Raw genomic sequence first — 27,582 nt, 5'->3', positions numbered from 1 at the left:
TGGATTTCTCTCCTATTACCAGGAGAGCTTTTATTCGAAGCATTGCAAAGTACATTTTATGCTTGTTAGCGCTCATTCTCTCTCACTCACACACACTCTCCATCATTTCATTTCATCATCATCTGATAAAAAAAAAATCTGCAGGATCCTCATTCACTTCACCTTGAGTTCACAGGTAAAACCGCCACCTTCGTAGAGTCCAAGCATACAAGGGAGAGATTGATACACATCTTATAAGACGTGTATGATGTATATATAAGACGTATATAACAGTTTGTTTATGTTTCTTCCCAGAACATGGCTTCAAGCTTCTTAAAAATCAACTAAGAGAGGAGCACTTCTTTGAATTCATGGCAGAAGAGTATGAGACACATTTTCAGGTCATACTGTAGGCAACGTATGAAAAAGAAATATGAAGAAAAGTAAAAGTTGCAGTTGGGCTTTTAAGTATTTTCACAGTGAAAGGAAAAGCAACTTTGGACTGACTATTGCATGTTTATGGAAGCAACCAGCTAATAATATTGCTGCGGAGGTTTTCTGGTCAGATGAACTGAACCGTCCAATTTAAAGGGCTTTAAGTCTTTCAGTTTCCGTGCCGTCAGCTCCCTCTCTTCAGAGTAAAGAGCCAAGGAAATGTTGGTTTGTTTCATCTCCTCTTATCCTATGCAACATAAATACTGCACAGCCATGTAGGGTCTGAGGCGTTTGGAGCAAAAGTCATTTGCAGGACCTTTACATTCCTTCAGTGCGAGTTCAGAATGCAGCGGCTGGAAGGCTGTGGTTATTATTTCCTGCTGCTTCACCTTTCCCTAATAGAGCCAGAGACTCCAGGGAGTGCCCAGTGTTCCCAGGCAGAGCCGAGTCCCCAACCCCTCCTTCACCTCCCACCTCCTGCGCCTCCCCATTAGCAGCGGCAGCCGCGGCTGCAGCGCACTCCTCCTTGAACAGTCGGTCATGCTCCATCTTGAGCTCTTGGTAGGATCGGGAGAACATGTGGAAGATGGAAGTAGCCGGGAAGGCCATGATGAGGATCCCGCTGAGGATGCTGCTCAGCGCTACAACCTGTCCCGGGATGGACCTCGGCACCATGTCACCGTAGCCAACTGTCGTCATGGAGATAATCGCCCACCAGTAGGAGGCAGGGATGCTGCTGAAGTCATGGGTGCCTGTGAGCTCGCTCTCAGCCAAGTGGACCAGCGGTGAAAAGAGGGTGACGGCCACACAGAGGAAAAGCAGGAGAAGGCCGAACTCGCGGGTGCTGCGCCTGACCGTCAGCCCGAGCGTCTGCAGGCCCAGAGAGTGGCGAGCCAACCGCATCACGTAGAGAATCCTCAGTGCGCGCAGGATCCTCAACACCAGGCCCAGCTTGTCTAAGTAGCCCTTCCCTCCGCCCGGCCTGTCATGCTCCAGCGCTGGGTCTTCCTCTGTCACCACCAGGGAGACGTAGTAGGGGAGGATGGCCATGGCGTCGATGATGTTGAGAGGACCGCGGAGGAAGTCCAGCTTGCTGCGAGCCTGGATGAAGCGCAGGCAGAACTCCAAGGAGAACCAGGCCACACACACCGTCTCTATGATGAACATGTTGTGGCACTTGGGGGAACACTCGCCCTGAGGTAGGAGAAGAAGAGAGGAGGAGGAGGAGGAGGAGGAGAGGAGAGGTGGGGGTGGCGAAATAGAGAAATTGAGGATGGGCAAGAGTTTGACAGGAAACGAGACAGATGGGGAGGAAGTCATGGGGAGATGGGGAAAAAGACAAAAATCCTGAGGTCAGATAATCACCCTCGATAATCATTAATAAGTCATGAGCTTTGCTAAAGCTACTGCAGCAGAGCTGATAGATAATACAGTGACACAATCAATCAATTATTTCATTACACAAGGCTTCAGAGATTAATATGACAGTCAGTGGCGGCGGTGACAGAAGGCAATCAGGCCTGCATGCCCTCCAACTACAGTGTCAAGGAAGAGGAATGCAACAATGAGGAAAAGCCACTGTGATGTTGCTGTTAACTGACCTATCTCACAAGCTTCGTCCCAAACCATCATCAAGCTCTGACTCTCCCAGTTTACCAACTTTACCAACAAATGAATCCTTTTTTCTTCCACCTCGTCGTATCTCCCACTCCACAAGATTGAAATGAAAGAACATGATATTGAGCAAAGTTTCATTAGCTTAGTAATGTGCCGTTCTGTCATTGTGTGCGTTCTTGTATGGTATCTTTGTATAAACCATTGGAAGTGAGGACATTTGGGGGCAAGTGAAGACATTTTGGCTGGTCCTCACATTCTATCGCCCCTAAAAGAGCTTTTTGAGGGGTAAGACATGGTTTTAGGGTTAGAATTATGGTTGTGTTAGGGTTAGACATTTAGTTGTCATGGTTAAGATTAGGGTAAGGGGCTGGGGAATGCATTATATCTATGATGTGTTAGAATTTGTTACCTCTTTACAACCTTTTCTGGCATAAACACTGACCTAACCCTAACCATCGAGACCAAACCCTGGTCCTGATGAGGGACTGGTGAAGTTTACAGCTAAGATTTGAACTGTGGTTAGGTTAAGGTTAGGGCTAGACATTAACTAGTTATGTTTAAGTTTAAGTTGTCCAACTGACAGGAAGTCAATGTCGTGTCCTAAGAAGAACAGCCGTGCAAACCTGTGTTTGAATGTGCTGCAAAATAAATGACAGATATAATAAAAACACGCTACATCCATATCTTTTCATCGCAAAACAATGTTTTCCCACAGACGGATTTTGCAGATAATCTGCAGCCACACTAATACATCTAAAATGGTGTGTAATTATGGATTTTTATGAAGTTCCACCTTCTTCTGCTTTCACCCTCTTTCAGCCTCGCTATTCCACTTTGCTGAGAGTGAATTCACAGGTACGCATGACTTCAGCAGCCATTCATCCCTGACTCCGACTGCTGGGGCAAGTTTATGTGTGTTGCTCTGTAACAACAGAACACATTCCTAATCTGAATCATCAGTAGTACTACATCATTTTTTCAACTCTCCTGCAAAAACAAAATTATAAATCACTTCTTAATACTTTTTTGATCTGACACCACCATGATTAAAGCGTAGTAATACGTTAAGTTAAAAAAAGAAAAAGATAAAAAAAAAGTGATCGTTCTCGTTGGTTTAAGATCTAGTGTGTGACTCCACTTACCCCCCGGAGGAAATTTGACAAGATGTATGAATATGTGATCGCACCACTCCACGACTCTGTTGCAATAAGCATTTTCGCAGAGTCGCGTGGAGCTTGATCAACAGCGTTGTGTGAATTAATCTGACACTAGATAGAATACAATGTTTGTTAATTTAACCCTTTGAAACCTAACCCTCAAAAACATTTTTGTTGTTGCTTATTTTAACCCGAAAATGTCCTGTAAATGCTTTTGCCCATTTTTCCAGAATATCTTTCAATATCTGACAGTTTACAGGGCAAGTAAAATAATCGGAATAACCACACATTGGCTTTGACGTGCAACTTCTCAGCTTCCAGAAACCATTGAAATTTTTCCGATTGCACAAACCGTCGCGAAATTACAGTATTGCAAACTGCACTTGTGCAAACATGTCGTCTGTGATACGTTATATTTAAAAGTTACTGTGCAGCTTCAACAAAAAACAATTGCAGTTATGTTTAAGTACCCAACTTCATTTGTTGGTAACAGAGCATTTGTATAAATCTCAGTGGAGCTGACATTTTGACGACCTCTCTTTTTTATTTTTACAATATCACTTCCACTTTTACTGGAGGTTGAAAAGAGTCAGGAGAGGCTCTGGAAGTGTTTGTCAATTTAACGTACACACATTTCACAAGTGGACATTTCTGTTTGAAACAGTCATTATTCTCAAGAGGACAACTTCCCACGGGCCACAGGCTCTTGTCCACGTTTGGGTTTTCTGGGTGCAGCCAGTGTAACACTGGTGCTGGCGAGTGATAAACTCAAGGCCTTGACATTTCCCTTCAGCATAACAGTGTGAAAGGAGACAATACATTTGTAATTCTTCCCAGAGGACATGTTCTCACATTTCTTCTGCATATGGCTAATGTTCGTATGTCTTCTCATGAGTGATTTAAAATGAGTTTGCCTTGCAGGAGAAACTGCAACAGAAGTCAAACACATTACAGCAATAATAACCATGCTGAATATTGGCGCTTTTCCATTATTCAGTTCCAGCATGACTCGGCTCTATCAGGCGTTGTCATAGCATGATGTGACACAAACACACAAACTAGTGACGAGTGAAGTATCTGATGTAGATGAACACATTAACACAGCTACATTCTGACTCATCGAATAAGTCAGAGATGTGTATTCCATTGCAGTTGAAAAGTAACCAGGAAATTCCTCATGGGGGTCACAAGCATGACCCAGGACATATTTACAGGGCCAATCCTGGGCCAGTCCTAGAAAAGGCTTTTTTGAAGAAACGCAGATACTCCCTATATAATAAGAGGTCCCGAGGTCAAATCTGTTGTTGATTCTTTAATATTTACGATATGTTTACATTGAAGAGTAGATGTATGTTCTGAGCAGCTGTCCTCCTATATACTGAGACGTGGTACCTAAAGACAGAAGGGCACCATTGTTTGTCTTCTCTGTCCATCACTAGGAGGGGCTTCTAGACTGAAGATAGAATACCTAAAATGGACAAATGTGACGTATAGGATGATGATGTCAGAGAAACCCTTAAAAGTATGGACCTGCTCCTATGCAGGCAGAATTGTTAAGAGATTCGGCAAGAACACGTTCTCCCTAGCTGCTGCAGAGCTCGGTCTGATGCTTGACTTAACCAAATAAAATTCCTTTTGTTCTGTACGAGTCTTGTGTCAGAGGGGTTCTTTCTACACCATCAACTCATCACCTATCATTCGTAAGAAGAAGGAAGCCTGACTAAAAACAACACGGGCAAAGCAGTTATTTTCGGTGTACTGAATCATTAGAATCAGTTCATTAAATAGTTCATTAAAATGAGCACAGACTCCGTCTGACACAGTCACTGAACTGAAATACAACTGAACAGGTTGTGATTCAGCTCACGATCGTTAAATACACCTGACTCCTCTGTTAAATATTGAGATTTTAGAAATGTCCTCGTTAAATGTTGGAGATTAACACACGTGTCTGGATTTTTCAGTCTTTTTACCTGCTCTACAGTTCGGCATTGTTCGGTTTGATTCTTGTGTCAGACATCGCGCTCACGACTCTTCCAGTGACGACATTCTCTGACCAGTCAGTCAGCTTGGAACCTCACCAGAGCAGGTACTAAAAAAAAGTACCAGGTACCAGGAATTATCACTAGTGGAAAAGCAAAAAGTAGAGTTGAGCCAAGTCGTGCTAGAACTATATAATGGAAAAGCACCAAATGAGCCTGTGTGACTTTTCATTAAGATGGACATTGTTTAGTATTCTGCAGCCTCTTCCATCATTAGCTTCTCAGCATTTCCTCCACTTTTCAAATTTTTCACACCCCAAATTTATCTCTCTTTTCATCTATTTCCCCTCCCTTCATCCTTCTTTTCTCTCGCTCTGTCTCCCTCCCCTTTCTCCTCCTTCCTCTGTCGCCACCTTCTCATCACTCATTCTGTTTCCTCCTCCATCACACTCTCTGGACTTCCTCACTGCGTCTCATTCTTCATTCTGTGTTTTGCCCCTCACACTGCTCTCTCTCTCTCTCACACTCTTTATTCATTCATTCTTTCATTCATTCAGTTTTACTTTTCATCTAAGAGAAACACAACCTCCCTTTCTCTATCGTGACGCTCCATGCAACCGTCATTCCAGCCCTTCACTTCGTTGCAGAGGTGCATTACAAGGATGTGAATACATTAGACATCCATCGTTTCTTATACGACAGTATTAAAATGTGCTCTCCTCCTCACAGCACGGATGAATACAGGGAATTTTTCATGAATGCAACACAAACAAACATGGCGGAGAGTGAGCGTGACGCAAAAAGAGAACGAGTCGTGCTTGGAATATGAAAAAAAGTTCAACAGAGACCAGAAAACTGTACTTTGCAACAGAACACTCAACAAAACAGACAACAAACTTTATTACCCTGTTGAGGAATTCCATCCAAGCCTTTCATGTTGTTAAAAAATAGACGCTTCTATCCTATCGAGAAATATATCTCTAATATCCTAAAAACCTACATAGAGATAAGATAAATAAGCTATATTACATCATCATATCCCAGCTGGTTTAAATAGAAGATTTAAACTACACCAAATGAACATAACTGATCAACTGACCTGCGAAAGTAAGATATTTGATCTCCTTTCAATTTTTATTTATTAGTTTTCTTATGTTCATCATAATAAATCCAGATTTGATTAGATGCTCTCTGGATTGTTAAAGCTGCATGCGAAACTAAAGAGGGACGGTAAAGCAAGAGCGAGTCCATGCAATGACATAAAAAAGTATTTATTTATTAAACTGTCACCTTGATGTTTGGTGATTTTACAATTCTCTAAAGAAAGAGGCCAATTGCTGTCATTCATACATTAGGGTTTCAAACTGTTGTCCATCACGTTCATGTCCATGATCTGGAGATGAAGATGGAGAAGCTATAGATATAATCACTGACTACACACGGCAAAGCAGGGCCCCAAGATGTTTAGGACCCCCAGATGTCCAGGACCGGCCCTGATTGTGGGGGAATGACCATATCCTGTATCAACTAAGGGTGGGAATAACAGATTACCTCACAATACGTTACATGACACATGGTCCACGACACCAATAATATCACGATACAACGATTCTGTGATAATCAATATATTGCAGGAAAATCATATAGCGATTCATCACGATATCTGTCAAACTGAAGAAAAAAAAGTCTGTGAAAAGGCAAAAGTGCAGGATTTCTCTGTTTATTCACATACACAGAGAACAAAGTGAATAAAGTCTATGCATTGAACGTGGATGGAGCATCCCTTCATTTGAGCAGTGACTGTTGAAATTGGCAGGGACTGTTTAACTTTAGAGCGCTTTCATTTATTAATTAAAATATTATTATTATTATTATTATTATTATTATTATTATTGCATTGCATGAGGAAGGACGATGATATATCACCAAATCAATATTGTGACCCACCCCTAGCATCATCTAACACAGGGCTTCCTATATTTGCACGTAGCTCCACAGCAGCAGAGCAGCAAGTCACAGAGCAGCAGCCCACACAGTAAAAAAAAATGGATCCATGGTAGCTTAATCCCAATAATCCATGATTTCTCCAGAGCTCTGCAGATGATGGACGGGGGGGATATTTGTTTGTCAAATTGCAGATGTACCATTTATCAAATGGTTACATCGATCATCCTCTAAGAACGGCTTCAGTCTCTCACAGCTCTCCTTATCTTGCTCTAAATTCGGCATTCTGTTTTCTCTGGCCACTGTCTCGTCCAACTAAGAACTTTTGGCCAGTTGTCCCACCTGTATAGACACTGTCCCCATCATTTCACACATTATGTCTCTCATGTGCACACTCCACCTCTCATTTATTCCACTCCTTCGCACTCTCTCTCTCTCTCTCTCTGTCGCCATTTCATGTCCATCAGGACTTCACAGCACCATCCTCAACCTCTGCATGATAGGCCATTTGTTACAGCTAGAGGCTTCTGTCTATGTCTCTCTCTCTGTCACACACACACACACACACACACACATTACAAAAAAATAAATCCCACAATACACACACCATCTCCCTGACCTTATCTCCTCTGTGCAACTCTCTCCGGAACTATTGTCAGTGACAGCTCATTCCAACACTGACACAATTCACCCCAGCAGCTGTCTCTCACACACGGGGAGTCACATTATCGTTGGTATTCACACAACTCAATGTCAAATTAAGAAAAAGACTGCAGCAAAAGGTGCAAGCCATTGTGTGAGGCATTTAAGGGACGGGGACGTTTGAGGTCACTATGATCGTTATTACACTATTCCATTTTCCTTTTACTGTTCAAATGCTGTTTATAGACGAGAATTTGGGAATAATGGGAAAGATTAGCAGAGGACGTAGGTATTGAAGTATAAAAACTGCACAATCGAGCGGTTTAAGGAATTTTCTTGCAACATTTGAGTCTATTTAAGTGCAAATGTGGAAACTGATTGAGAAAGAAAAGAGAAAGTAAAGTAACTGCACATATTGCAGTCTGTACTGAATAATCTTCATGTTGACAGGATAATGTTTGAATCTGCCTCTGCACTGTAGTGGAATTATTTTAGGGACATAGCACTGTGATTAAAGTACCCGTTATTGCATCTGATGATCTCCAGTGTGATGATCAGAGTTATGAAAGAAGTGCAGTTGTGTAACTGAGAGTGTCTGCTTATGTCTACTTTGGGCAAACAAATACACGTTTGCCCAATCTTAAAAGTACGTTGCAATTTAAGTCAGACATTGGTTATAATACAATCTATATAGTCTGCCTTGAATATTATTTGGAAAACAAAAAAACCCAAATAATGAGCCAAATACTTGCATTTGCATACAGGCAGGTCTTTATAATAATTCAGGGGTACTATATTTTAGATGAAGTTCAGATTGAACACTTTTCCAACCAACAGATGCTGAAAACTCAAACACTTTCTTTCCCAATTCTGTTCTTACTTGTGGAACAGCCAATTACAAAATGTCCATTGAGCAGAGATTGTGACCTCCATGTTTCCAAATTAAAAGATTATTGCCCTCTTATGTCACTTAAATGACAGTTAGAGGGTGGTAACGTGCAGTGATTAAGCAATTAGCTCTTGGTTTGGTTCATCTGCCTGACAAAATTGCTCGAGCAACACAGTGGTAGTTTCATTGTACCTCAAAGTGGTAAAGTGTAAGTGTAGCTGCACGCGACACTACTGTGTTTCTCAGTCGTTTAGACCTCGACTTGTAAGATGACGTTGTCGTGCTGCACACAGGAAGTGATTTCTTTCATGTCAGCACAGACGGAAGGCAACAGCAGCATTGCACTAGTACTGTGAGACAGCTGCAAACAGGTTGGAGTACGACGGAAAACACAAAGAAGCACCAACGAAAAGTTCCAGACGTTAATTCTACAACTAAAAAAAAAGGGTTTTCAGGAGTTTGATGGGATAAATATTTCCTCAGCCCCATGTGCTGCCCCTGTATACACACAGCTGCTCCCTCTGTCAGGTCTGTTACAACAGTTTCAGATGAGGGGTGTAACATACAAATAATTTCACTTTGTTTTTGTTCACAAAGACCAAACAGCAACAACAAGCATGAGTGCTGCTGACTGCACCTCGCTGTTTCACCAAAGCTTCAACAGCAAGGTGAGTGCATCATGGGTTTGAAGTGTAATTATTGTTGAATAATTGTTATTGTTGAATAAAGAGAAAACTTCACCTTTGTTTACATTTAATGACATTTTAAGAAGTTTCCAGGACCAATTCCGTCAAATTCAAGGACCGAAAGTGCTTAAGATGGGAGGTTCAACTTTGAAGAGCCGCTTCGCCCATGATGGCGTCCACTTTTATAGATTTGCACCACGGTCTGCATCTGGACAAGTGATTGTCTGAGGATTTTAGGCAAACCAGTCTTGGTTCTCCAACAGATCTTGGAATTTGGAACTTTCAGTGGACCGTGACCACAACACTGCTAGTAATTACAACTTGACATAGTAGGCCAGTAGGGGGTGTCACATTGGTGGTGGGAGACATTTACCTAAATATCTTTCTTGCACATAATTTAAGCCCTTTCAATGACCCATGTCTAATAAGGCCTATTTTCACAAACTTTCAAGGACCCGCGGAAACCCTGCAAAAAGGGGTGAATTGCATAAATCATCCTTTGCCGTGCACCCTCTTGTGTTTTATTTTAACTCCCCCAATCAGATTTGTTCTTGTTCTTTTTTAAATAAGCTGCTCCTCATGATGATTCAGCAATCCCACAGGTTTGGGAATGGGGGAATAAAGAAAAGATTCAGCCCATCAATCAAGTTCACCTTGCAGCAGACCATGACCAGACCTTGCACTACAGTGAACATTGTTGAGTCTATGCTGCTGTCGCTGACCTTGCACTCGCTTTAAAGACTTCTCAAGAAGAAGAAGTGAAAGGAGGACCAAAAGAGATGAATGGTGAAGGCAACAGAGGCAGGAAGGAGGAATTCAGGTTTCCATTAACATGTATCACACAGTGTCTTTTCTCCTTGTACTACGTGGAGGATTGTAGAGGTGTATTTTTCTAGCACACTGAAAGAGGAAGGTTTCAGTCATGTGATTTCTAAATGTCTTCTATTATTCACTGTTTGCACTGTTTTTATTCACATCTCCCTGTTATTAATACACTTGTTATTAAATAGCAGAAACCTGACTCTAAAGTGTGGTTATTTTCTGTTCCCACTTTTGTTTAACAACCATTGGTCATTGTGTTGTTGAAAACTATGACTAAATATGTTAGGGTGGGATGAACTGGGAAGAGAAACAATCAGAAAAGAAGAATCATAAGAAGAGATCCAATCAGACTAATCTCTTAGTTAGGTTGATCAACCCTAGTTTTATTTAAAATCCCTGCCATCAACTGTCTAGAAAGGAAGTCGCTACAGAACAAATCGTGTTCCCGGTATACGGATCAAGTAGTGATCCATCTCCATCCACGTCAGAATCAGAATCAGAATCAGAAGAGCTTTATTGCCAAGTACGATTTGCACATACAAGGAATTTGTTCTGGTGTCATTGGCGCATAACAAGCATACAAAATTTTCTAAAGTGAACAGTAAACGTATATATACACAGTATATAAATGTTATTAAAGATGTCTTAGATGAACGTGAGAGTGATCCATGTGGAAAAACACCTATAGAAACAATTAGGGGGTGTGGTTGAACATACTGCACTCACAGGTCATGCCTTGCATTATGTAACACCTCCATCCATCATCAGGCTGTAACCTGATATCTACATATATGTACAAACACACACACACACGAGCGGTTAAGACAGGGCATTAGCTGTTTGCACCTGTGCATTTGCAATAGCTCCTACACTATATAGACGAAAGCATTTGGCCACACCATACATATAAGTATTGTATTCAGGTGTTTCAATCAGGCTTTGGGTTCTAGATCCCTTTCTGCCAATGAACGCTTCAGCATACCAGGACATTATGGACAATGCTATGCTCCCAACCTTTGAGGAAGGTCCTAAAGCAAGGACTATAAAGATAAAGGTTTAAGAACTTGACTAGCCCGCACAAAAACTGGAACAGGTCAGGTCAACTGGAACAGAGATTGAGAGCCAGGTCTTCTCATCCAACATCATGGCTTGACCTCATAAATGCTCTACAGAATGAATGGACACGAATTCCCATAGAAACATCTTGGGGAAAGTCTTCCAAGAAGCTGTGGAAGCTGTTACAGCTGCAAAAGGGGAACCAACTCTATATTAAAGTATGTATTTGAATACTGTTGGTGTAATGGTCATACATCCAAATACTTGTGTCCATTCAGATCCTTCATAATAAAAGAGTCACCCACTCTGTCCACTCTAAGTACTTCCCGTCCACTGAGCTGAGCAGCATCACATAGACATGAGTGTGAAAGCAAACTTGAACAGTTTCATCTCCATATGAAAAGGCTGCCAAGTGATCCGTCGCAAACAAAGACCAACAGCTTGTTCACGCACAAACACCCCTAATGTAGAAGTGGGACGGTGGGGAGAGAGAGGAGAGACTAGAGGGAGGGAATACATGGAAAGGGAGTTTAGGTAAGTGGCGTGGAGGGGATGGAGAGAGGAGAGAGGGATTACAAGATCAGCTGATGAGGACAAGATGAGGCGACATCTGAGGCGCGGGGATCCCTTCATACCCCATAAGTCTCTATTCTCCATCTGTCAAGTCGCTGCACACACACACACACACACAATCAGCTCTGTCCCTTAAGCCTGAGACACACTGCTCAAGGAGCGTATTTCACACTTTTTTCAATTAGTTCATTTGATTTGGACAAAGGAGCGTGCGAGAGAGAGACATAGGCACAGCTGTTTCTTCTCCCCTTTCTTCCAGCTTTCTTCCACCAGCTTTCACTTCTGATTCCAGGTTTTTCCAATTTGCACAATTTAGTGTCAATTTGTCATCTCCTTAAAGGTACAGTGCGCAAAACATAGCAACACTTATGTTGCAGTTGAGTGTCCCTCACTTCAAGCTTCCTTTCCAAATGTGTTGGAGAGACCCTACAGGATGTAGCCTTCAGTTAGCATCGAAACATGATTAGAATGTCCCTACTGTTAAACCGTGTACTCACATCTTGGACAGACTCTGAGTGGGAATAGAGAGACACATGCAGGCCGCAGTTTTTGCATGCTTTAGGCAGAAAACTTCTTCCCTAGTTCTTTTGTTTTTCCGTCTTAGTCAAAGGGAGGTCAACGTCAAACTAATAGCACTATGCTATATGAAACGTGAGCACTGAGGCATAAAATTGAGTTTTAAACATTTTGCACGTCATTATTGTGCCCGTGTATTTGGCTAAATTAGGGGAACATAAATGACAAAACGGTTCATCCTTTACTAATCTTCATTTCTTTAGCCTTTAAGAGACAGCAGTGTCTATACTAACACAGTGGCTTGCTTGCTTGCTTGTTTTGTGCCTCATTTCAAACCAAATTGAGTCTATTTTTGTTTTCAGTGTGTATTTCGAGACCAAACGCTGAAAAGTGAAAAGGGTAAACAAGTGAGCTCCACCAAACAAAAGCTATTTTAGGAATACAAATGATGTATGTTTCCCACAGACCAGTCTGCACTTGTCAAGTATCAATGAAAACCCTTTTTCTGTTGCAGTATCTGCTGCTTGACATTTACGTCATTAACATTTAAAAACTCATATTTAAAACATCTTCTCCATTATTCAAAAACTATGAATTGTTTATCCCCCACTGTCCTCCCTGCAAACCATCCTGAAATAAAACATATCCAGAGCTAACAAGCTCTCCTTTGCACTGTGAGTTGTGCTGCGCCGTGCTGGACTATATGCTGAGCAACCACTGTCCTGGCATGAACAGGATAAACATCTCAGATGCTGCTCTCCCTTCTCCCTCCTCTTCTCTTCTTTAATCCCACTTGGCAGCCGTGCAGCACATCAGAAGGAACACAGCTCATAACCAGATTGGACCGTAATAGGCATAGAATCTGCTCAGCGCTGATACAGTCAGAAAGAGTGCAGGCAAGCCCACAGACACAAACATATAAGAGAGGCTTATATTATGCACTAATTATAAGTGAATGCATTGTCACACACACACATATACATACTTTCAAAACTTCACAAAGGTTTGATAATTACCATATTCACATAGTCCTTATTGTGTAAGACTGACAGATACATTATCTCTGCAACACAGTCCTAAATGGCACGTTAATGCACTTTCAAAGGACACACGCACACACACATTCATGCACACACACACTTTTTATTTGTCTTTGTTGTGTATAACACCGTTATCTCCACTCGGCTAAAGTTACTGTCATATCTCTCTGACAGTGCATTTGCAGTCTGCGCGTGTGCATGACGTTGTAAATTTCCCATTTGGTTTTTCATCTCTTTACTTCTCTGCTCCTGCTTTATTGTCTCTGGTTCTCCTTCCTCATCCTTATTTGCTTCCTCAACCCCCGCCGTGAACCGGCCTGTCAAAACTTTTATTTACTTTGCTTGAGTTATCGTCACTGTGAGTGAACAAAGCCAACAAAGTTTACGAACACTGACGTCTATTTATGCTGCCTTCATGATCTTTTTTTTTACAGAGGATTAAATTATGGGGATGGCGGAGGGGGAAGATAAAATGAGGCACATGAAGAACGCATTCTTAATTTTGTGTCTGTGCTGCTACACAAATGAGGCTCATGATAGATGACGGCGTTTTGTCTTCACGGAGAGACAGAGTATACACACACACACACACACACACACACAGAGAGACTGGTTTCAGTGATTCCATTACATAACATTACAGAGACTTACGAGCGCATCGCAGACGTTTGCTCAAGCACACTTTGCATTACTGTAATAACGCGACGGTTTGTGCTATCGAAAAGCTTCTGAAAGCTTCTTTCTTTCTGAAAGCTGACAAGTTGCACGTCAAAGCCAACGTGTGTTCATTACGGTGATTTAAATCGTGCTGTCACAGGAAGCCAGCGAAGTTAGAGAAATGCCTGTACATAGTTTCCATTTTTTTGGCCCTCTTTATGAACATCGAGACAATGCTGTTCAAATTCCAAATTTAACATGCACAATCTGGTGTTTGTGTACAACTGCAGTATTTTTTTTCTCTCAATAAAACTGTTAATACACCATTTTAAATTGTAAATAACTGCCAGATATTGGAAGTTATCCTGGAAAAATGGGCAAAAGCATTTAGTCACAGAACATTTTCTGGCCCTTTTATGGTAAAAATAAGCAAAAAAAAAAATGTCCAGACGGACATTTTGAGGTTTAGGTGTTAAAGGGTTAACCCTAACTTCATCCTAACCTAAAACCAGGTCTTAACCCCAAAAAAGCCCTTTCAATTTGTGGGGCCCAGAAGAAAATGTCCCCACAAAGATAGCTTTGTAAACTTATTTGGTCCTTACAAAGTAATAAATATCAATACATGCACACAAACACAAATTGAGACTGATGGTGTTTTCCATCTCCTGTTAGAATATGGACATTACTTATTACTTATTACTTACTCAAACAAAATATTATGTGGCTAAGGCTTACAATTGGAATGCACTAATATAGTGATTCCCTAACTAGGGTACATGTACCCCCAGGGGTAGGCAAATTGAAGTAGGGGGTACACAAGCATTTTTTAAAACGGGCATATATACAATTAGAGGTGCCCACTTACATGGCTGGAGGTCAATTGTCTGAAGGGGTATAGTGAAAAGTTTGGGAACCACTGCACTAATACAAGTCTGATCATGATCACATGTAGAAAACAAACATGTTATATATTATTTATGCATCAAAATACGTAAGAGTCCACAAGAGCTTTCTTTCTGCCACTAAACTTGATGAATGAAAACGTTTTCATTCAAAAGTTTATTTAAGTTAAATATTTTTGATTTCCTGCTTCATAGTCAGTTATAATATGATATATTTACAATAATATGATATATTTTGTTATTATAAAACTGAAAATTCGACATAATTTATCGGCTGCGCTGATTTCTAAACAAAAACAGCATTAGCATTTCTAGCCAATAACGTACATGTTGCCACTTGCTGCATCAACACATTAAACTACCTCATCTAGACCCAGCATATTCATATACTGGGTCCAGCACTTCTAAATGTAGCAGATGAACCGGCTACAAAAATAAAGGCTTTGCAACAACACATCGAATGAGACATCGGAGGCCTTAGTGCTCTGTTATATAATGTACTTACAAGGGTGGTTTATGGTTTCCTGATATTTTTGCAAGGCTGAGATTGCACTTTAAAAACAGTCCAAAATGTTGAATACCATGCCAAAACCACGGCTCAGACAGAGAGGGAGGGAGCAGATATGGAAACAGGCTTTGTTAAATCACGTAATGTAATTCTGCACCTGATTTAATCTCATTTTCAGACTCATTTGGCAGCCAAACACACTCATTCTACAATGGATATCAAGTAACATGCAGAAAGGTGATTGCTAACTCAGTTCCCACAACTCCAGCTTCATTTAACCCAATCCTGTAATCCAGCATCGTAATGCACTTAGCTAAAAGAGGGCTAACTGTCTATTGATTTATCCATTCAAGTTCAGTTTCATGACATTCTGTGATTTGTTAGGATTATTGACGACTCCCTGCGTGAGAACGAGTGGATAATCAATCAGTTTACATGTCACGCAGTCTTGTGCTCAACGCCCTTAGACGTAAATATTGAGGAGCGAATCACACTCAAATTTTAGAATTAAGGACATAAAATGGTCACTTTAATTACTGCCCAGGAGGAAAATATTTACTGCTTTCAGAGAAGAAAAGCAAATCTGATGAAGGTGCCCGGAAAGAGTCCAACAACCCAAATAAGCGACACTCAAGAGAGTTTAGCAATTGCAGCAAAAATGTCAATGCGATGCTTTCATGCAAAGTTTCACTCAGACATACAGTATGTGCAGGGAAAGCGTGTGGTGGCATTTGAACAGCGACAAATGTAAACTCAGACTCAGGTTATCAGCGTGTGCTGAGACTGATGTTTTCCAGAGAGAGGTGAAAAATGTGCGTGTGACCTATTCTAATCCAAACACTGCTGTTATCCGTCCGTCCAGACGTTGGACACAGGGAGATGATTGGAGTCACTCTAGGGATAAGACAGCGGTCACAGTAAAAACTAACAGGGTTTTTTGTTTTTTTAATGAATAGGTCAAAAACAGAGATGTCTTAATATATATATAATGTTTAATGATTATAAAAAGTGAAGATTATCAGGCACATCCAGCAGCAAATAAGCAGTTTAGTCAAAGCTGTCACTGCAAGAGTCAAAGTGATTATCTTACCAAAAGCAGATTGTTGTCATGGCTATTTGCTTGTTTTTCAAAACACTTCATTGGAAAAATGTAACCTCACTTCACTAACCAACAGCAGTGAGCGTGAAAACCTGCAGGAGACAAAAGCAGCAGGCGTAGAAACACTCCAGCTACAAAGTTTAACCTTGAGCCTGCCAAAAAAAAATAAAATCTGACTTTGTTATACATTAAGAGTTTTTACAAACAAGAGTAGAATTTAATTAATCCCCTTAGGGAAAGTATTCCTCTGCATTTGACCCATGATAGAATTAGGAGCAGTGGACTGCCACACTGTGTAGCGCCCGGGGAGCATTGGGGGTTGGGTACCTTGCTCAGGGGTATCCCAGAACCTTTTTGGCCAGGTGGGGATTTGAACCAGCGACCCTCCGGTTACTAATCAAGTTCCCTTTCCACTTGGCCACAGGCTGTAGAGAAGCCTCTACACACACCATCCACACTAGGACATGGAGCAGTAATCACTGTAGATAAATGTCAGAATATAGAGCTATTTCAGTATTTCACAAACAGCAACTTTTATATCACACAATTTTCTCATTCCCAACAAATTCAAATCCAAAAAAAAATCAAATTTTTTTTGTCACACACTATTTGCAAGTAAACACAGCCAACAAGTGCTAAACCTAGAGCTAACCGCTAACCAACAGCCAGATAGCAAACCAACAACAGTGCAATCAACAGCTTGGATCAGTGAAAAAGAAGTGACCAGCTTCCTCACTCATTGTCCTTCTTCCTGAAAAGGAACAGTCCTTCATTTCTACTACAACATTGGGATGTGGAGGAACCTCACAGTCAGATTTTCCTGCCTGGTCTTTGACTGCAAGTAGAAGGAGATGATGTATATAAAGTGTAGTACTGTTTACACAAGTAGTCCGATTGCCTGTCTTAGTTGGACTATGGCCTGTTCTATGGGACTATGGGAGTTCAGACTTCAATAAAACAAATGAACAAAAAGGCAAATGAACCTAAAGCAGGAGGGTGGATGGTAAAAACAAGGGGAGCAGGAGCAGGAAAACATAGGAAACTCAGAAAGTAAAACAGGCTGAACTGAAACAGTAGGAAGTGCACAAACACTCACAGTTCGGTGTTCCGGAGCAGCGTTTTTTCTCTTGCATGTAATCGCTCACAAGACAATGGTGTGCAGTGCAGGCAGCACACAAACTGACAACAGTCAAGTTTAATTTAGGCCTGTCATCAAGTTAATTAGTCACAGCTGCTTTGACGCACCACCTGCAAAGTAATGCTCAACACCACGTTCCCTGCACAGCCTAAGCAAACCAATAGACTCCCCAAGAACAATGAACACTGCAAGACAAATGACCTTTTAATACACATTGCCCAACTCGAGTGTTTACCTCTCGCCTTCTGTCCACTAGAATGTCACTCTCATCTCTTTTCAATTCATTCTGCTGCTCTCTCTCGGACCTACCCTGTGTTTGCCCTCCTCTGCCTCCATCTTCCACTTACTTTATCTCTCCTTTCACACGCCTTGCCCAAACAGAGGCAGGACGGATGATGAGTGGAATGGGGGGGGGAAATTTTTGGCTCACTATACAGCACGAAGCAGACCAGAGACAGAGACAAAAGGCGGCTCCGTGTAAATTAAAGATGACAAGAGTCCAAGCTCGCCGGACACGGCATTCAGGATTCAATTCAGCACCTGAACAGCGGATGATAGTAAAACTTTTGAGGCATGCAGGTACAATAACAAAGAAACATGGACACTGTAAATGGATATTGTTTACTTTCAGAGAGAGCAGCCATGCAATCAAAAAGCTTGGAGGAACGGGCTTCAAAATGTCCTTAACAGCAAACATTGGCTGCATTACTGAAGAATTCAAATGCCCTTACAGCATTGTGAGGAGTTACTCTAAACCCATCAGCCTGGTTATTGTCTTCAGTTAGTTAGCGATTGTATTCTATGTGGAAAGCATGTTAGGTGCATGTAAATAACGAAAAAGTCAAAAACGGTGACGAGACAACGAAGGGTTAAGAAGAAAAATGATAGTTTAACTGGATTTTAGATTTTTTAATTTAAGGGTAGTCAAGTAATCTAACTGTAATTAACCTGGTAGCTTATGTAGTTATGTAGTGAACTTTCACCCGTTATCCCTGTTGTTTTTGTTTAGTTTGAGTTGAATGTATTGTTTTTCTGTCCGGCTTCTACATTTGGTCTGTGAGCTCCATCGATTCAAACTTTTAGACCATCAATCAGGACTTTCCCCTCTCTTTGACTAGATGCCACAGTTACACTCTCTTCACCTCTGTCCACCATTATCCGGCTCTTATGATTCCTCTTCAGCCACTTAACTTCTGCTCGCTTTATCTTCATTCCTCTAAAAGCACCGGGCAGTTATGTTCAGTAATGACGGTGGATGGTGGTGAGTCAAAATGGCAGGTAAACAAGCGCGGAGGCTGGAGACGGTCCTCAGGATTTACGTTGTCCTGACAAGGGAAATAAGATGTCGGACACGACCGCACAACAACCTGGTATATACCCGTGTTTTCATTAGCACCCACGAAATCCGCCCAAGGCAGAGGGAAAAAACATACACGGTGAAAAATGAAATGTTTCACAAAACTTTTTCTGAAGTCACAAATAAATCAATAATGGTAATAATGGTGTGTGCCAATGTGTACTAAGCTGAGTGAGCAACATGGAGAAAGGAAAGGAGAAATACGATAATGAAAGCTGAAGCTATACTACTGTGTACGTATCGCAAGTATTAAAGGCCACATAGACCGGAAGCTCCAATTAACGCTGCGTTTGTGTGTGTGTATCTGCGTCATTACCTCGTTTATGAAACCCTAAAGTTTCAGAACAAACAGTTCAGCCACTGCTGAGAAAATAGGGTTTTATTGTTTTCCTGGGCTATGCGAAGCGGATCGGCACTTCCTTAATTTGATGTCGTCATCAGAAATCCTCACCACTGTAGCGCCTCCTGGTGCGGGCACTAGTCCGGGCACATCCGGTTGCGTACATTCAACCGCAGAAGAAGAAGAACTACTCTCGTTGTCGCTGCTGACATGCAGAGCATCCATTGTGCCAGAGGGGGAGCTGTGTATCTGAGAGCTGGCCTACCTATTACGTCACTTCCAGGTACCTGGCCAATCACAGGACAGTGGGAAAGCTCTCGTTGGCTGGCCAATCACAACACAGTCCACGTTCTGGGGGTGTGGTTTTGGTCTGAAACAGCGCGGCTGACGGGAGCGTCAGTGAGGAGATATTTTGATTGGCTCGTTTGCAGCGATTAGGAGGTTTTTAACCATGAAAACAAGTTAATATATGTAAGTAGACCTCCATAACTAACATAAATGTGCGATACAAGCATTCGATGTCGCCTTTAACACACCAGGAAAATGATGATGTCCAATGACCATTCAGGCAGGCGAGACATAGGTGTAAATAGTTAGAAATCTCAATCTAAACTCACCAGAGCATAATTTATTCCCTTTTAAACAAAAGTGGAAGTTGCCGTAGGTAGACCCGTGAGGTACACCTTGATTTCTCCCATGGAGCATCACTTTTCTTTATCACCGTGTTTACCAAGAGGAATTACAATCAAGGGAAGCTCAGTTTCATCTATTCTTTTTAGAAATGTGTAATGAGCGCTATGATCATCACCGGTGTGTTCAGCAACACACTGAATATGCACTTCTTGTGATTCTTTCCTCTATAAGATTGTTTTGCTGTCGGCGCACGGGAAACAAGTATCTGATTCCACTATGGGTTTTTCTTTCCTCAAGGCTAATTCTTACAGATTTGTCCTCATCGTGTGTTATAAAAGAGACCGATCCAAGAAACCACTCACACAGAATCAGATGCGGCGATTGTGTATTCCTGAACATCTGTGTCCCTGGTGTCACTGATGACCGGCCTCCTCCTCCTGGCAGGCCTTTCAAAATCCTCTCTTAAGCCTTTGGAACTCATCAAGCATTCTGCAGCCAGTGCTCTCCTCCATCTCCCTAAATTCTACACTATCACAGCCTCCTGCACTTGATCCTTTGGCTGCGTGGGACAGTTCATATCTAAATCAATACGCGGGGCTGCGGTTGATGACTTGTCGAGGAGCCTCTGCTGAACAAGAGTGTTGAGCTTTCCTTGCAGCGCACATACAAGACCCCATACACAGTATACATACTAATTCCTATATAAGGTCACCTTGGGAAAAGATGGGCAAACTTTTTTTTCTGGTGCAGGGAATAGGAGAAATGGAACGTTGGGTGATATTTCAGAGGATACAATCTTTGCCTGCTGGAGAGACTTTATTTTAAATTCATTTACGTTGCAGAAAACAGTTGATATCGAAGCAGAGGACACGCTGCAGTAAAACGTGAGCGTGAACGTGCGTAAATGTCAGGGAGCCGTAACAGTTGCAGGGAATGTGTTTTTGTGTCATGTGGCTGCCAGTGCACACGGTGAATCTCGGCAAATTTGTGCAGCTGTAAGCGTGTCTGCTCTCGTGTGCACATTTGCATTTATATGCGTGCGCGTGCCTTTAAGTAAGCCCGCTTCATTATTCCCACAGTGTTATCTGACACATAGTGGACAGGCCTCAGTGAGCAACTTGGGATTCATTATCCCGCCCGACTGTAGGTAAGCACAGAGCAGAGGACAGGACATGCAGTGGGACAAAAGGAAGATTTTATGCATGAGTTTTGAAGCCTAATTTAGCAGCTTTACAACATCAGCCTCAATCTGAAATGAGTAAAAGAAGAATGAAGCACAATCCTTGCTCTGTGGACACTGGTAATAAAATTAGGTTTCCAGGAAAAGTGTTGGACATACGGTAACGCCTTTAAGACGTTATGGGCGGCTATTACTTAATTATCACTGTGTATTTGATCAGGAATGAACTGAGTGCACACTCTGGCTCACTCACCCTGTTTTCCTCCTCTCTGAGGTCTGGCATGGTGCTGATACACAAGCTGACAACAGTCACTGCCACCATGATCACTGACAAGAAAGCAAAGATCTTCCCCGGTATGCCAGATTGTGGATTCTCCACCGTATCTCTCAGCCAGTTCATCACCTTACGGTATTTGGTTTCCTCCACCGGCACGCGCTGCATGGCGTTCCTGTGCCTGCGCTCCTCCTCGCGCCGCTCCAGCTCGTGCACCTCCTCGATGCGCGTGTACATCTTCCTCTTGCAGCAGCGCTCCATGTACGCCATCTCCACACCCCAGTAGGTCAGTTCGTCGTGCAGGGAGAGGACACACATCTCTCGCAACAGACGCAGTTTCCCCGCAGCCAGGAAGTTGAGGATGACCCTGAAGGCGGACGGCGAGCGATCGAAGAAGAACTCCTTGCGCGCCTCATCATAGTCGTCGCAGACATTGGCGATGTCCTCGGGCGACCGGCAGCCACAGAGTCGGCCGAGTCTGGTGAGAGGGAATTGTTCCAGTGTGCTCCAAGGGAAGGTGTATCTGTTCCCCCCAACGTTAATCACTGCGAGCAGGCCGTGGTCAATGGACACCAGGTCCTCTGGTCGCCGGATGAACTGAGCCCTTTGGTAGTAAACACCCTGGAGAGTGAAACACGACAATCATCAGCATCTGAGTTCATTTTTTTCCATCTCAATTCTTTCATTTTCACATTTCGGATCATTTTAGTCATACCTTGATCGTCTCTGTTTCGGGGATTTCAGTGAAGATGCGGTCAAGACTGCTGTCATCACTGACAGAGAGGTTGCTGAAATCATGGTTGGCATTGCTAATGATGGGCATGGCAGCATCTGGAAAACGGGCCGCTCCAGAACAGGCAGCTCAGAGAAGGTGATGAGGACAGAAAAGCTTTTACCGCACAAACAACTCTTCAGTCGCAGGCCACCAGAGTCCTCCAACAATTTACATTAAAATTTGCCTATGAGAAACACTTTCCTGCCTCAGCTCACATCTGCTGGAGGCAAACTGAACAAAAAAAGCTGTCGCTTTTAGCTTCTTTGGTCTCACACCTCATAACGTTTTTTTCTCCTTCGGTGACAGATGAGCTATGGCTTCAGATCCCAGCCAACAGAGCAAAAACAGAACAAGGGGAGGAATGAGGAGAGAACAAGAAACTTGCTGTCACACTGGTATGAGAGTGGGTATGAAGCTGCAGGTCCACTATAGTCTCATCTGGTGCCTCGGGATTCAGCATCACATCAGTGGTTAATCCTGGTCTGAAGCGAGGGTCTAGAAAAGGAAAGCCCGGATAGAGACAGTGGGTTAGGAATGATCAGTGGCTGATAGCTACAGAGGATAAGTCAAAGACCCAAATGTGTAACACTGTTGTGTCCAGGGAACTGAGGGGGGGGATCGTTTGTGTTGCCGCAGCAGGATTAGGGGGCATAGACACATAGTTGCATCGTGCAGGCACTGAGCGACAAACACGGGGAAAGAGAAAGAGAGAGATGTCAGAACAGAATGGGAATGGACTAAGAAAAAAGAGAGAAGAGAGGAAAAGGGTTGACTGATGGGGTGGGGACACTTCAATGAGACTGCAGTGTTGCAGGCTCCACCTCCATTTTTCACTTTCTTGGAATAGGCGTTGAAAAGTTTCAAGGAAAAACAGTAAAAAAGAACATTCAAGTTCTCGACACTGAGAGTGAGTAATTAGCTGTTTAAGACGAGTGGCAATCCCCGCAACAGGCACTAAAACACTGTCTCCAAAGTGTTTTCTTGGCAATACGATTGCCCTGGAACTTATTGGCACTAATAGATGTAACAGTTGCCCAGAATAATTTTGCTGTGTATTAAAATCTCAAATGGTTGTGTTTAATTTCACACTTGGTCCTGTTATCCAGTGATTTGTATTTATACATCTCGGGCATCAAGAGCAGCAGCTAAAACAGAACAAGTGGACAGTTGCTATTGCAAGGGCAATTAATAACCTTCAACTTGTTGTGACAAGTCACAATATCTACAGTGAAACTCTGTATCGTTTGCATGCGAGTAATTACTATTACATTCGCTTTTTATGTTGCCCTTTAATTAAAATATCTGTTTCGTTTGTGTCAGTAAGATCCTGATAGAACAGAAAATAAGTCTGTATTCATTTAAAAGTTTGATTCATGCCTTGGTAATGACTTGTACAAGCTCTTTCATTAAATCCAGGGTCAATAATTTGTCTCCCGTGCACCTCCCGCGTTGACATTCTCGTCACATCATGAAAGCATCAGTAAATTAAGTCGAGTGCGAGAAAAAAAAAGACATCTGTAGAAATAAATGATGCAAATTTGTAAGCCTGTACGATCAGAATCTGATCTTCCTGACCAACTGTTCACATTATATTGCAAGGGATCAGATCCGATCTGTGTGTGTCCATATTGACAAGGTCTAGGGTAGTCTTACACACAGATTTCTAAAGTTAGAGGCCATGCCCTGCAAAAACTAGCCTAAACAAAATAAAGAAAAATGAAACAGGAAACAGAAATTTGCAGTATGGGCCTGTTTCCTGTCCCAAATGGTTATGTGGAGCCTGATTTTTAAACTACTGTCAATCATTTAACGTGCCTTTCTCTGGATCTACGTCATATTTGTTGTTGTTGTTCGATTGACGCAAAACGCTGAGTTCAGATTGAAATGGATAAGTAAAAATCCGATCAGAATCGCATTCAAAACCACCTCCATATGTGGTTTAAATCAGCTTTGGATCTCATGTGTTTTACCTGTCCAGACTAGATATGCAGTCTGAACAAACCCCAACCCCATAATGTGTCTCCGCGATTGTCGCTGTAACCGCAAAAATTGAAAAAAATGATGGTGGGGTGGTAGAGGATGACAGCCACCACCGCTTTAGACAGAAACGATGGCAACTGCACGGGTGTCCAAACAGGAGCAGCGGTGCGTGACGAGCTGAAGGGCTGCAACAAATTATTTTGTCACCTCAGCTTTCAGTAGCGTTACAATGTGTTTGCGACTGCTGGCTATCGATCCACTGGAAAATACACTTGTTTTGTTGAAGTCAAGGTCTCGCCCCATTTTAGCGTCACTCTTGCATACTCACTTTGGTAACCTTCATACACTCTACGTACATGGAGCTAATCAACTTTGGTAGGACATTAAGTTTGATGTATGCAGACTGTGCAGCGACTGAATCGCAAGCCAGGAAGTCTACATCAAGACCATCCATCCAAAACGTCAAAAACGTAATCCCTCTACTGCGCTACAGTGCCAGACGAGAGATAAACAATGAAGTGAAGCACCGAGCGACTCTGGATTGCTGTGTTTTGGTTTTGCACCTGTGTCGCATTGACCTATAAACGTCTTAGTTCTTCAGTAGACGTGGGTCGTGAGATGTTCATCCTAGAATTTTGATCAAGGGTATCCTCAGTCGCAATTCTGTCATAAGACATCGCCACGTTTTAGAGCTGCAACTAACGATTATTTTCTCGATGAATCGTTTGGCGTTCAGAATATCTGAAAACCTTAAAAAATGTTGACCGTTGTTCGTCAAACCTGGAAATGATGATGTTGTCAAATGTCTTGATTTGTCCACAAACCAAAATGATTGACTTTTAATGATTTCGTTGTTATCCAGAGCAAAGAAATTAAGAAAATACTCACGTTTAAGAAGAAGAACAGCCCAAAATCACCCTGTGTGTAGTCGGCTTACAATGGCTATCTTGGCTTAGCAGTTAGCTTAGCAACAATGGCGTCTCACTCTCCCCCTCACTCAAATTCTTTGACGTCAAACACAACTGTGATTTGTGGACAAGTTGCTACGCTCTTTGTGTGCAGAGCGTTGTTGTCTAGTGGTTATTGTGGGTAAAACTTGGAGGTCACGTCACTCCCAGTCCAGGCTGCTATTGCTAGCTTTTACAGACTTGCAGACCGTGGCTTTAAATGCTGATTGTGCAGCTTTCACAACATGTGAGTTTTTGTTATAAAGGACGACTGATCCGTGTACAACCAGCTCCTGGATCGTCTTTACTGCAGAGGCAGCATAGGAATGGTGTTGTGGCAGAGGATGAAAGAGTCAGGCCTGGGTGGAAACAGCTGGTTTTATCCTTTGAGACACGGCTTGTTGTGTCCAGCCTCCGACAATAAAGCTGACTAACAATTGGAGCGGCTGCCCTGCACTTTTCCTCTGCCAGCTTGTGTTGCGAATGGCAGATTTAAGCCGGAATAATAAAGGCAACATTGGGAATGAATAAATGTGTGTGTGTTAGTACACTTCACTGTAAAACTAATCAAGTAAGTCCGTTACACAAACACTTCCCTATAAGAGAATTATTATCAACATTCCTCATTGTATATTGTAACCACAGCTGAGTTAAATGCTCGACCGGACGGCACCGGCAGTTTGAAGCGCTGGACCGCACCGACATGCCTCACTAATTTAGATCCAGAGGGATACTGGAGGAACTAATATATCACTTCTGTCACAATGCTGGTGTTTCATTTCCACCTCACAGCGGGGCGGTGGTGGGAGAATGATAAACTATTTAATAATCGATTTGTGTTCCCCGTGGATGTGGCCAGCTTTTCCAAGTGGAAAGTTAATTGAAGGAGGTGTTTTCTCAAAGCACACTTGACGTTATCAGGCTCGCTGCATGTCTTGGCTCGCTCGCCACTGGACGCAAATGACAGACACAGCCGAGGGAGGATATCACAGGAAGTGTGAAGTCCGACTGCCTCGCTCTGCAGACTCGGTCTCTTATTATCTGCAGGTTGGCATTTTGGTCAGATGAAGTTGTAAAAAAAAACAGATGCTTTTGAAATGTATTTTTTTCCGTTGTGGACCGATGTGGAGTTTATGACATTTTCAGCGGTGGGTCAGTCTGCACTGTTCTGCACTCACTCAGTGAGCTTATAATATATTCATGGGCATGTCAACAGTGACTGCATTTGCCAAGAGCTATTGGAGAGACCATGTCTCATATGGATCTGGCTGCTCTATTGCACTCTCTCTCTCTCTCTAACTTACAAATAGACAAACACACACACTCATATGCACACACTCCACATAGGCTGTAATAATCAATAGATCTATCCCCATGTGTTTGTTTAACATGTTTAATTAAGACCTAATTGTGTTCATTCCTTAACTTTGTATACATTTGAATAATAATGATATTACTTTTATTTATACAGCATTTTTTATATGTATATAAGTAAAGTAAAGTAAACAGGACAGTGGGGGGGATAAAAAATAAAATAAATAAGAGCAAGACAATAAAAGCAGAAAAGACATCAGACATTTACGTCCTTGAATTTGCACATGTTTGCTTAAAAAGTCCATCTTTACATACGGCACTGTGTTTAATTCAAACAGTGAGAGAACTTCACATCACACAGGACGAGTATAACTTAAGAGGTGCTGCTTACCGTCCTGATCCACGCACGCATCCTCCCTCACCAGCTCGCCGTGAAATCCCTTTGTTGCCTCGCAGTCGCTCTAATCATTCAACATCAAATCAGGCTGTCAGCCGTCATCAATGCCACTGCGTGTTAATTAGCACAGCAACGAGGAGGGGACACCTCTCCGGGATCCACATCATCATCCAAGCCGGTGCAAGGCGCGCACAGTGTGAACATGTCACACATGGAGGCGAGGGAAGGTTTGGTGCGTTAAAAGTGTCCCGTTACAGCTCGGTTTGGTTGTGTTGCTGCTGCTGCTGCTGCTGCAGGAGGAGGAGGAGGAGGAGGAGGAGCAGGGGAGGAGGGAGTCAGCGCAGCGCTGTGGAATAGAGGAGACTCCACCGGGTGTCCAAGTTCAAGTTTGCGTAAAAGGTGACGACAGGCACAACAGTGCGAGAATGGATGCTCGGGATCATTTTAACCGAACTGCGGAGGTCGAGTGACTGTTAAGTGTCGGATCGAACTCTTTCTTTTGGGCTTTTCGGCAGTATTAAATTCAAGGACACTGGAGGAGATGCGCTCATTTATTTATGCTTCTTATCGCTTTGCGCGCAACAGGGGGCGTGGTTCCCTCCCAAATTACCTTCACTCAGAAATCTGCAGTGAAGAATCAGGAGTCTGAGTCAAAGCCCCATCATGTTATGTCTGTGTTTTCACTCTGCTGTCTCAGTTATATCATGTCCTTTTTATACTTTACACAACATAACTGTTAGTGA

The 27,582-nt window shown here is 42.5% G+C and overlaps 1 protein-coding gene across 3 annotated transcripts; it reads right to left on the bottom strand.

The window, feature by feature from the left end:
- Positions 1-27,411, bottom strand: kcng4a (potassium voltage-gated channel, subfamily G, member 4a). 3 transcript variants are annotated; one of them, XM_044036658.1, is made up of 4 exons: positions 26,834-27,411; positions 22,142-22,696; positions 21,406-22,047; positions 1-1,608 (listed from the first exon to the last, which is right to left on the bottom strand). In XM_044036658.1, exons 2-4 carry the CDS (start codon positions 22,247-22,249, stop codon positions 754-756), a joined length of 1,605 nt encoding a protein of 534 aa, XP_043892593.1. In that variant the 5' UTR covers positions 22,250-22,696; positions 26,834-27,411; the 3' UTR covers positions 1-753. The 3 variants fall into 3 exon arrangements, with proteins under 3 accessions (XP_043892593.1, XP_043892595.1, XP_043892594.1); XM_044036660.1 differs by having other exon boundaries at positions 21,556-22,047; XM_044036659.1 differs by lacking the exon at positions 26,834-27,411 and adding an exon at positions 25,070-25,208.
- Between the last annotated feature and the right edge of the window lie 171 nt (positions 27,412-27,582).

Source organism: Solea senegalensis, linkage group LG10 (genome assembly GCF_019176455.1).
Source record: "Solea senegalensis isolate Sse05_10M linkage group LG10, IFAPA_SoseM_1, whole genome shotgun sequence".
Taxonomy (NCBI): domain Eukaryota; kingdom Metazoa; phylum Chordata; class Actinopteri; order Pleuronectiformes; family Soleidae; genus Solea; species Solea senegalensis.
This window is presented reverse-complemented; position numbering and strand designations above follow the sequence as displayed.